Source organism: Oryctolagus cuniculus, chromosome 4 (genome assembly GCF_051225735.1).
Source record: "Oryctolagus cuniculus isolate XC-2025 breed Fujian yellow rabbit chromosome 4, ASM5122573v1, whole genome shotgun sequence".
Classification (NCBI taxonomy): Eukaryota; Metazoa; Chordata; class Mammalia; order Lagomorpha; family Leporidae; genus Oryctolagus; species Oryctolagus cuniculus.
In genome coordinates, this window is record NC_142870.1 from 122243688 (window position 1) to 122255945 (window position 12258).

The window sequence follows — 12258 nt, forward strand, 5'->3', positions numbered from 1 at the left end:
ACTGTGCATTGATAGAATTAGGCATTATTATGCAAGTGGAGACCACCAAATAGTATTCTTTTAGCCAGTAACTAACTATAGTTGCCATAGTCAGGTTGTGCTTCTTGGCTCCTAACTTAGCGGTTTTTACCCAACAAACTGAAGAATACCCCAAATGAATAGTCTACCTTAGAAAAAATTTCAATTCAAGGATTTTAGAGCTTCATTCTATCAGATATCTTAAAATTTACAAAATTCATTGACAAGAAATTTGTATAGTAAAATATTTGAGAAAAGTACAATAGGAGCTAAAAATAGCTATGGGGGAGGTCTTAACAGAGTAGGACCTTAAAAAATCAATTACCTTAAATTTTAGCTGAATATTCTCAACTTACCTTTATTAAGTGCTTAGGATGAGAGGTATATGTGGAACACTAATTAGAAATAAACTATGATACCTTGATTAAGATTCCACTCTCTTATTTCCTGCTGTCAGAATGTTCTCAATCAAGAAAACAATTGAAGCATGCCTTGTACATGGAATTTATTCACTCAACTCAGTGACCAGGTCAAGGCAATATCCTTTAATAGCCAACTAATTCCTAAGTACAGAATAAGTATTTGTTAAAAAGTGTTAAAATAGAGACTATAGAAATGTAGTAAGTTTTAGCTCCAACTGACAGCAAGGAGATGGAAGTGGTAACATACTGTGAATATAAAAGCAGTCGTCAAAAGGTCATGGAAAACACGATTATGAAAAAACTATGCATGAATTTCAAAATTTATCTTATCTCTGGCCGGCGCCGCGGCTCACTAGGCTAATCCTCCGCCTAGCGGCGCCGGCACACTGGGTTCTAGTCCCGGTCGGGGCGCCGGATTCTGTCCCGGTTGCCCCTCTTCCAGGCCAGCCCTCTGCTGTGGCCAGGGAGTGCAGTGGAGGATGGCCCAGGTGCTTGGGCCCTGCACCCCATGGGAGACCAGGAAAAGCACCTGGCTCCTGGCTCCTGCCATCGGATCAGCGCGGTGCGCCGGCCGCAGCGCGCCGGCCGCGGCGGCCATTGGAGGGTGAACCAACGGCAAAGGAAGACCTTTCTCTCTGTCTCTCTCTCTCACTGTCCACTCTGCCTGTCAAAAAAAAAAAAAAATTTATCTTATCTCTCAATTCCATTTTCCACAAACTTTGAAGTGCCTTTATATGTAGTTACTTTGACCAACGACTAATCATCACACATATGACATACACATGAGGTGGTAAGTGGTTTAAGGAAAACATAATTGGTGATTAAAAATAAGGCAAAGATTTTTCAGCCTGTTCTAAGTCTTTAATTACTCACAGCTGATAAGTAGTAACATAGGTATTCTTTGTAGATTTGCCTGATCAGAATTTCTTTCCTATAGCTCAGAAGACTCAGAGTTTTAGTGCCAAGTAGAAAATTCTGGATCTTACTAGATTTATCTTTTATACTAAAAATTCAATGTTTGGTATAGTTACCAAAATCATTTTAACCTCAAGTTAATTGTCCTGTCTAAACACACCTACTTAACTATAAATATACTTTTCAATTTTTATTTTATGTATTTAAGGCAGAGAGGAGCATGGGTACACATGCACACATATGCAGACACATACACAAGCAGATCTTCCATCTGCTGGTTTACTCCCCAAATACCAGAAACAGCTGCAGCTGGACCAAGGCAGTAGCCAGGAACTCAATCATGTAGGCTGGCAGAGACTCAACTACATAAGCTGTGGGGAGCAACCCGGACTAGACTAAGTTACTGGAATTAAGACTTATTCTATGCATCTGCTCTCCCACAATATGGCGCTGAGAAGGGAGAAACAGCTTCTACACAGCTGCCTCCAGTTCAACCAATAAACTGTAGGACCTGTTCCTGATTGGAGGAGAGCAGCGTACTCGGCGTGTGGGCAGCCGAGTTGGGATTGGCGGAAGAGGACTATAAGGGAGGAGAGAGACAGCATGCACCAGGAACATCTAAGAGGAACATCTAAGGGGAACATCTGAAGGAACACCTGTGCAGCCCCTGAGAGAGCCGGCCGGCGGTATGCCGCTCCCCCGCGGAAGTGGGGAATGTGGCAGGGGGAACCGCCCTTCCACGGAGGTGGAAGGGACGGTAGCCAACCCGGGAAGAACCAGCAGCAAACCCGGGGAGGGCCGAGCAGACAAAAGAACAGTGCAGGGTTCAGTGTCGTTCCTCTACGAAGAGGGGGAGCGACATAATGGTGCCGTGACTCGGATATGAAGCCTAGGCAGGGTTTAGTGTCGTTCCTCCATGAAGAGGGGGAGCGACATAATGGTGCCGTGACTCGGATATGAAGCCTAGGCAGGGTTTAGTGTCATTCCTCCATGAAGAGGGGGAGCGACATAAGCCATCACCACTGCCTCCCACGGTACAGATGAGCAGGAAGCGGGAATTGGGATCGGAGTCAGGACTGGAACTCAGCCACTGTGATATAGTATTTGGGTGTCCCAGGTGTCATCTTAACTGCTGTGCTACATGCCCAACCCATTCATATACTCTTCAGCAAATACAAATGTGAGGAAGTAGTATTCTTGAGAAAACTCATGCCACAAAGTGTCAACTTTTAAGCTTTGTTTTTAATCAAGTTACCAGTATTACTTAGGAAGGTATGCCTAAATATACTGTATTACAAATTTTCACTGAAATAACTTCGGCTCAGAGACATAAGATACCAAAATTTTTTAAAATATTACACACATTTTTTATCAAATGAAATTTTAAAATAAAACTTTTAGTTTCATTTAGTTTTCCAATGAAATATTTAACATGCACTTAGAAGGTAAACTCTGAGACAAGAGTATATTTGAATTCTACAAATTTTAATCATTTTTTAAGTTGAAAATTTTTTTATTTTTTAAAATTTTTTGACAGGCAGAGTTAGACAGTGAGAGAGACACAGAGAGAGAGAGAGAGAGAGAGAGAGAGAGAGAAAGGTCTTCCTTTTTCCTTTGGTTCACCCCCCAAGTGGCCGATGCGGCTGCCGGCACGTTGTGGCCGGCGCATTGTGCCGATGTGAAGCCAGGAGCCAGGTGCTTCTTCCTGGTCTCCCATGCGGGTGCAGGGCCCAAGGACCTGGGCCATCCTCCACCCCTTCCCTGGCCACAGCAGAGAGCTGGACTGGAAGAGGAGCAACCGGGACAGAATCCGGCGCCCCGACCAGGACTAGAACCTGGGGTGCCGGCGCCGCAGGCGGAGGATTAGCCTAGTGAACCGCGGCGCCACACTTAAGTTAAAATTTTTAAGCATTTAACAATTTGACTATGGTTTATCAGTGTCAAATTAATAATTCTAATTTTATATCCAAGAAGTATATAGTTTTGTCTGTCCACTTTCTAATAACTGGTAAATTAGTACAGTGTGTTTATATTGATTATGCTTGATTGTGATCTCATGGGTTATTTAGAAAATGGTAATGTTCAAGGGCTGGTGCTGTGGCGTAGTGGGTAAAGCTGCTGCCGGTAGTGCCAGCATCCCATATGAGTGCCAGTTCGTGTTCCGGCTGCTCCAGTTCTGATCCAGCTCTCTGCTATGGCATGGGAAAGCAGCACAAGATGGCCCAAGTGCTTGGGCTCCTGAACCCACATGGGAGACTCAGAAGAAGCCTCTGGCTTCCAGCTTCAAACTGGCTCAGCTCCAGGCATTGCCATCATTTGCGGAGTGAACCAGCGGATGGAAGAGCTCTCTCTGCGCCTCTACCTCTCTGTAACTCTGCCTTTCAAATAAATAAATCTTAAAAAGAAAGAAAATGGTAATGTTCTAATTGGAAAATGTCAATGTCAACAATGGCATTTTGTGAATGCAGATGATACTTTCGGCTATCAACCCAATGGCAAACTAACTATAAGAGAGGAAGTAAAGGACACCAGATCATCATTAAACAATATTTATTGAATTCTTTCTATGTTAAACTACCCATGTGGAACCCAATGATCAGATACAGTATTAGCAACAGGGACAATGTTTATATAAAAGATGGCAGGCATGGACTAAGTGTCCCACTCCCCTTCTAGGCCCCTAAAGTGTGTGGATAATTTAATCAGTTTGTTGTCATCTTTATCAATTCCTTACATTTCACTTCTATTAAATATGGACATTTTGTTTGGAGTTGGGGTGAAAGGTGTGGGTCAGATGACAGAAACCCGAAATAACTACAAACTCACACTCTTCCTCCCTTACCCCCACGTGTTTATTTACAATTAATTGTGAAGAAAGAAATTAGTAAACATGAATCAGTTTATTAAAGTGAATTAAGATAAAATGATCTTACATTTCTATGGCTTGGCTGCTGTCTGCAGAAGGTTACAAGCAGTGATGACTGAGAGACTGATGAAACTGCTGAGCTTTTCCCTCCCAAGCAGAGTGCTCTTTGATGTATGACTACTATTTGTGGTCTGTTACTATTTCTGACCCTGACTCTTAGGTTCATTACCTTTACTCAGAAAGAGTCACCCAAGAGTTTAAATTACACTTCTGCTAGACATTTTAAAGAAGATACTAATTGCATATTCAGTTTACTTCAGGCCACTGCTCCTTTTGATATAATCAAGGATATAACACAACTCAAAAATTGTATGTCATAATGGTCTTGTTTTCCACTGTACTCATGTCATATCTACACAAGAACAACTTCAAGAGCTCAACTTGTCTACGGATATATTTAGTCCCCACTCTCAAAGGCTTTTAAAAGAGGAAAATCATAACACTGAATTTCGGTTTTGAATTCATATTTATATCGTTAAACCAAGGTAACATTTTTCTTTAAAAACAAACAAAAAATCTGTGCCGTAAACTGCAGAATAAACATTTATTCCTCATTATGCTTAGTGAAATAAGCCAGTCTCAAAAAGATAAATACGTTTTCCCTGACTTGTAGTAACTGATATTCAGGGTACAAAAAATGTAATGTGTATAAATGAAATTGACATTTTGAGATCTGCTATTGCTTATAGTACTGGTCTATACTCTTGAGGAACAGTGGTTTTTCTACTTACTACTTGTTTATTTAGTGGCAGGGTAAGCTTGTGACTATATAGTAAATTGAGAGTATGTCATTGTAAAAATTAAAAGAAAAATGAAGGAAGAGAGTGGACGGGAGTGCGGGTAGGGTAGGAAGTATGAAGCTCTTAAAACGGTATATTTGAAACACATGAAATTTGTTCCCTTTCTATAAATAAAAAATAAATTTTAAAAAAGAAAAGGTCCCCAAATTGCACAGAGAATTCTAAGGGCTCAAAATAAATTGGGATACCCAAGTCAAAATTCAAACTGGCAAAACTCTTAGGCAAAAAAGTATTCCAAAGAGTCCTGTCTTGGGGGATCCAATTGGATTATTCTATTACCTTTATATAATGGCCAAAAGAGAAATACTTTTTTAATAAGGAAAAAAACAACAGGAAACTAGATCGCTGAAACCGGTGTCTGTTCGCCGTCTTACTAGGGCATCGCAAGACTTCACTGGGATCTGTTCATGGGGCAGTGGCACTTGTCTCCCTGGGGTGCTACAGGCACCCCGTCTCTGTTTCCCGGCCTTGTGCTGTCGCGTTGCAAACAAGGCTAGCTTTGTCAGCCAAGCAAGCGCAGTAAGTTAACAGCGCACGGGGCAACCCCCAGCCCAACTCTCCGACTCTGCGGTGCTGTCATGGACACATCCCTCTTTACATTAAAAAGGGGTCTGAAACACGTTTTCCATTCCACGGGACTGTCAGCCGATACGATATCCCCCGGCCCGATTTGGGATTAAATCGGCAGTGGACAGGGCCCTCCCGGGCAGCTCCAGCCACCTGTGGCAGCGCCCGGCGGCTGCGGCGGCGGCCTCGGAACGCGGGAAGCCAGCGGCGCTCCAGAGTCAGCCGAGGGCTGCCGGCACCGCGGGTGTGTGTATGAGCTCGGACCTCCGCCCTCCTCGCCCCCAAATCCTCCTCCCCCTCTAACTGCCTCCCCAGTCACCCGAAGTCCCTGTCGCCCTCTACAACTCGCTCTATTCCTTCAAAATACCGCCCCCTCAGGATCCCTGAACTCCCGTGCGGCCGCAGACTCCTGACCCCCGACACTCACGAGAAGAAAGGATCATCCTCGAAGCCGCTGCTCAGCATCCTGAACATTCTGGCTGTCTCGGCTGCGGCGGGCGCGGACTGGTTGGAAAACGATGTAACTCGCCGCGGCCGCGGCCGGAGCCTGCCTCCTAGGAACCGTCGACGCTCCTCTCCCGGCCGCGAAGGCGGTGCCCGCTGGGAAAGGCGGGGCGTGGACACCGAGCTGCTTTCCTATTGGACGCGGTCCCCGACGTCACTAAAGCGAGGCGGGGGAAACAATGCGCCGCTGTCATGGCAACCGCAATCAACACAGTGGAGGTGAGTTTGGCTTTGGGTTCGCAAGGCAACTTTTCATCAAGCCTACAGAGGGACGGGCTAGCTTGTCTGGGCTGCAGGAAGCAAAACATAAGACCACCCTCTTTGTGACCTTGGGCAGATGGCCTTCGGCCCTGACCCCCAAGTCTACAAAAATGCAGAAGGGTCACCTAGAGGACAGCCAAAGTCCCCTTGGCCTGCCATATTCTGTGATACGCAGGAACTAGTTCTGTATCTGAAACATTCCCCAGTAGTTGTTCAAAAGCTGTGCACGAATAATGACCAAGATGTGCAAAAACTTTTTGAGAACAGTTCACAAATAGTGTACTCCATTCTTGAAGGATATTAGGATGAAGCCTATAGGATTTCACATGTTTATTTGCCTTTTGTGAGTTTGAAATTCAAGCGGTGCTTCCCAGCGTGTAATAGGCAGGCATGGCTTCAGAAATAAATGAGAATGTCGCCCTCTTTTTGGCCCTCTTTCTATGTCTCTGATTCAAGGATCAAGTCTGACTTTCAAGCTGAAATGTCTTCAACATCTTTCCAGCGTTCCCTAATCTAACAGCAAGATTCAGACAAAGGTCTGCAGGAGGAGCCACATCCATCTAAAATTCCACTGCTATATATTTTTGTTTTCATTATATTTAAAAAGTAATCTAAATTTATGGCACGGAAACTAGTTTTAAACTTCAAGCAGTGCTATACATTACTAACTAGTCTGCAATGATTTCAGTGGAAAAGTGAGCTAACAGCACAGGTGAGGTTTGGATACAGCGGTGTGCATGGAATATCACTACCGTGCCACTCAAATTGCTGACTTTTGGAAAACACTGTCTTGGGGCCTTCCAGGAGCCTGGAGTCGGGTGGAGAAGGAGGCCGAAGAAGGGAGCCTGAAGAACAGTGATGAGGGCATAAGCAGAGAGAAGGCGTAGTCTGCACATCCTTTCTGAATTCAGCGGCCCTGCCGGCCTCTCTAGGCGGCTGTCCTGTGGAGATGGAGTGCCAACCACACCCATGGCTCATCAGGGCCCCTGGGATCAGGCCACAGAGGTGGCAGTCTGCCAGAGTGCAGAAGCGTGCAAGGCCTGATTTGGAGGTGGCAGGAGTACTCACAGGTTATTTTGGGAGCTGGAAATTTAATCCTTGGACCTTTTACCCTCCACCTCTAGCCAAGTTCTCTGGCAGGCTCCTTTCCCTGAAACGGGTGGCAGGAGTTAGGGCAGACTTCGCAGCCTCAGATAAGATGGCACAGCTCTTCCAGGGAGTAGGATATTTTCTTTCTTTCTGGCCTCAGAATAAAACTCAGAGAGAATATACATACTAGAGAATTTATAAATTTCAAGGCCAAAAAATTTATAAATTTCAAGGCACACTTCTTAAAAAGGCTTAAATTAAGATAAGTTATATCATAAATGATAGTAATAAAATAGAGTTGAACTAAGGGCAAATAACCTTGTGAGAAATGTCCCTCTCTTGTTTCTATGGGAATTCTTCCTGGACTTATGTTGTTAAAACACAAAAGCTTTGATCCAAACACAGGTCAGCCAAAGAGCTACCTGGAGGTTCTGAAAGCAGAATGGATCTAATAACAAGTGTTTTTTTTTTTTTTTTAATGTTGATGGAGGAAAAAGATTTGAGGCCAGAGAGACTTTGATGTGAATTTCAGATTAGATAGGAGTGTTGTGGTTCTAGGATATGTGCAGGGACACACAAAGGGGGAATTATTAGGGAAACTGGCCGTCCCATTACAGCAGCTGAGAAATCCCACAACAACAGGTCATCTTGCAGGCTAGACACCCTGTGATGCCAGTAGCTTGGCTCAGTCAAATCCAAGGGACTCAGAACCAGGGAAACTGAGGGTAGAACTCTGTTCAAGGCTGAAAGCCTGAGTGCCAGCAAGGGGGCCACAGGTGTAAGTCCTAGAGTGCAAGGATCAGCAGCTGACAGCCATGGCAGGAGGCCCAGCTCTCAAAGCAAGAGACGAGTTTTCCTTCTGTAGTAGTTCTTTCCATACCCCCTGGCCAACTGGTGGTTCCTCCCCACACTGAGACTGGGTCTTCTCTCTTAATCTGCTCAGACTCCCATGTTAATCTCATTTGGAGACACCCTCATGGACACACCCAAATGTGATGGTTGTCTTCTCAATTCAAACCCCAATCTCTTTTAGTCCAAAGCCTATGTTCTCACCACTTTATTACTTTCCTGCCCCATAAAAAATACTGAATGAACCACTTGTGAAACCCCCTGTGTGGTGGGCTGCCTCTCACCACACTACAGCTTATGTTTCTTTTTTTTTTTTTCTCTAAGATTATTTATTTGAAAGTCAGAGTTACACAGAGAGAGCAGGAGAGGCATAGAGAGAGAGGTCTTCCATCTGCTGGTTCATTCCCAAATTGGCCGCAACAGCTGGAGCTGCACCGATCCGAAGCCAGAAGCCAGGAGTTTCAGGTCTCCCACAGGGGTTCAGGGACCCAAGGACTTGGGCCATTTCTACTGCTTTCCCAGGCCATAGCAGAGAGCTGGATCAGAAATGGAGCAGCCAGGACTCAAACCAGCACCCATATGGGATGCTGGTGCTTCAGGCCAGGGTATTAACCCACTGTACCACAGCGCCGGCCCCAGATGTATGTATTTATTTATTTGAAAGTCAGAATTACAGAGACAGGTGGAGAGGTGGACAGAGACAGATCTTCCATCTGCTGTCCACTGCCCAGTCTAACTCCTCAGGCTATCCTCTGCTGATTCCCAAGTGCATCGACAGGAAGCAGGAAGGGAAGCAGCACAGCTGGGACTCCAGCTGGCACCTGAGAGGGTGCGCTGGCACTCCAGGCCGCGGCTTAACCTGGGAGGCCACACTGTGGGCCCTAAATATTTTTTCTTTCAATTTTTTTTTAGTTTTTTTTTTTTTCCTTACTGAGTTTCTAGGACAGATAACCTTAAGTTGTTTGGACCTTACTGTGTGAAACAAGAGACCGAGTCAGTATTTCTTTAGACCCAGGGGACACAGCAGAAAAGTCACTGAGACAAGGGGGGCTCCTGAAGTAAGGCAGGCTGGGGACTCTGACGGGACCCCACAGTCAGCCTTTCTTCCTTTTTTCAAAGTAAAAGAAGAAAAGCGGACAATGCATCCATTTTCTCTGACATATGCAATTCATTTCTTTTTAGGCCTATTGTCCTTGCTGTCAGCCGTATTCTCAGTCCTCCAGCAGCTTTGCTCCACGCCGCTGTGGAAGATGGGAGAAGCTGCAGAGTGACAGGGCTTACCTCGGGACAACAGGGGTTCAAAGGTCTTCAAACAACCTCCCCGGCCAGTAGTCCCATGGCTTCTTTTCCCAAATCAGAAAAACATGTCTCTTAAGGATACTTCCAGTAGTGGGAAAAGTGATCTCACAAACCACATGAGATGGGGCCGGTGCTGTGATATAGTGCGTTAAGCCACTGCCTGCATGCTGGCATCCCATATGGGTGCCGGTTCATGTCTTGGCTGTTCCACTTACCATCCAGATCCCTGCTAATGCGCCTGAGAAAAGCAGCGGAAGATGGCCCGAGTATTTGGGGCCCTGTCACCCATGTAGGAGACCCCGAGGAAGCTCCTGGCTCCTGGCTTTAGCCTGGCTCAGCCTGGCCATTGAGGCCATTTGGGGAGTGAACCAACAGATGGAAGATCTCTCTCTCTCTCTCTCTCTCTCTCTGTAGCTCTGACTTTCAAATATGTAAATAAATCTTAAACACATACACACAAAGTTGGTGCCAGTGTCATGGCATAGTGGGTTAAGCCACCACCTGTGATGGTGACATCCCATAAGGACTCTGGTTCATGTCCTGGCTGTTCCACTTCTGATCCAGCTCCCTGCTAGTGTTCCTGGAAAAGTAGTGGAAGATGGCCTGAGTACTTGGGCCCTGCCACCCACATGGGAGACCTGGAAGAATCCCCGGGCGAGCCACCTGGGGAGTGATCCAGCAGATGGAAATTCTCTCTCTCTCTTTCTCTCTCTCCCCCTCTCTCTCTTTCTCTGTAACTCTGTTTTCAAATAAATAAATCAATCTTAAAAAAAAAACCACAAGTTTACAATGTGTATGACATGATGGGTACCACCTTAGCAGGTGTGCATGTACCTGTCCATGGCATTCCCATGCCCAAGCCTAGATTCTTTCCACTAGACATGAGTTACTGAGTGCCAAGCTCCACCCACGAACTCATGTGCAAGAAATATAATTTTATTATCCTGTACCTGAATTTAATGTACCTTCTGGACACCAGTTCCATAGGGAGTGACCCCCTGTTTCCTTTCTCACAGAGACAATGCCAAGGTGTAGATGGTTGCTACGCACGCTGCCTCTCTCAAGGCATCTTTATTCCCTTACTGGGTCAGGCCAAGGTTATTGAACATCTCGCTGTGTGTGGCACAATGAAGACTTGTCTTGGCCTTCAATGTCAATAGCATCCCTCCCACTTTGAGCACCACAATCTCTAGAGCAATTTTTTTTCCTCCAGTGGTGTAAAAATGCAAAGGAAATTTAGGTTCATAAAGAGACTTTTCCTATGTCAAATTCTCTTTTATGGTGCCTATTATTGCAGGTGAGGGCCAGGAGAGGACAAAACCACGACCAAGCAGCAGACTTGCTGCAGTCATAGTTGCTTTAAGCCTTGTTTTCCTGTGGACACATGGACTCACAGCTGGGAGTTAATTTTGTACAAATTATAATGGACTCATTTTATTTAGGAAAATGTCAAGTAAATACCCCTTGCTGGGGGAGTTGCCAAGAGACCTTTGTGGGAAGATGTTGTAGGCAGGCTCTTGGAGCCAGAAGTACAGGCTGCAGGACTTGGAGTGAGGGTCCTAGCATTCATGTGGCAGTTGAAATTTATAGGAGAGAAGTAGAGGAATGTTCTGTTCCAGTGATGGAAGAGGGTGAGGCTACTAGGAAACAGTAGAGGAAGTCAGGACTTGCTGTAGACACCAGGTTGAGCCAAAGATTGTTAATAAATATAAATACAGAGGAAGAGATATATAATTTGGGACATGCTCAAGCTGACTTGCCCCAAATGGTAGAGTTAGAAACATACCAGGGGACTCCAATTTAATCCCATCAAGGTGGCATGTACCAATGCCATCTCACTAGTCCAAGTGATCAATTTCAGTTCGCAATTGATCATAATGAAAGGACTAAGAGTCAAAGGGAGCACATAAGCAAGTCTAGTACCTGCTAACACTAACCGATAGAATAAATAAAGGGGAGAGTGATCCAACATGGGAAGTGAGATACTCAGCAGACTCATAGAATGGCAGATGCCCTAAATAGCACTCTGGCCTCAGAATCAGCCCTAAAGGCATCCAGATCTGGCTGAAAAGCCCATGAGAGTATTTCAGGCATGGAAAGCCAAGACACTCTGGCAAAAGATCTCTGTGAGTGAGATCTCAGTGGAAAGAACAGGTCATCAAAGAAGGAGGTACCTTTCTCTGAAGGGAGGAGAGAACCTCCACTTTGACTATGACCTTGTCTAAACAAGATAAGAGTCGGAGAACTCAAGGGGCTTCCATAGCCTTGGAAACTCATGACTGGAGCATAGGGAGATTACTGATGCCATAGACAGGAGTGTCAATTGGTAAAGTCAACAACAGGAGTCACTGTGCACTTACTCCTCATGTAGGATCTCTGTCCTTAATGTGCTGTGCATTGAGATTTAATGCTATAACGAGTACTCAAATAATATATTTCACTTCGTGTTTCTATGGGGGTGCAAACTGTTGAAATCTTTACTTAATGCATACTAAACTGTTCCTCTGTAAAAAAAAAAAAAAAAAGAAAAGAAAAGAAAAGAAAAGAAACTATCAGCTCCCAACTTGACTCTCACTGGGATTAAACATGACAATAGGTCTGATCTGAT

The 12258-nt window shown here is 45.0% G+C and overlaps 1 protein-coding gene across 5 annotated transcripts in view; it reads right to left on the bottom strand.

Annotated features, from left to right (window-relative positions):
• MLF1 (myeloid leukemia factor 1) overlaps nucleotides 1-6228 on the bottom strand; it is a 56186-nt gene extending 49958 nt beyond the window's left edge. For all 5 annotated transcript variants that reach the window (XM_008266397.5, XM_008266396.5, XM_008266395.5 and 2 more), the window contains exon 1: nucleotides 6076-6228. In XM_008266397.5, coding sequence (XP_008264619.2) covers nucleotides 6076-6122 — 47 coding nt within the window. In that variant the 5' untranslated portion in view covers nucleotides 6123-6228. The remainder of the gene's footprint in view (nucleotides 1-6075) is intronic.
• Nucleotides 6229-12258: the final 6030 nt, after the last annotated feature.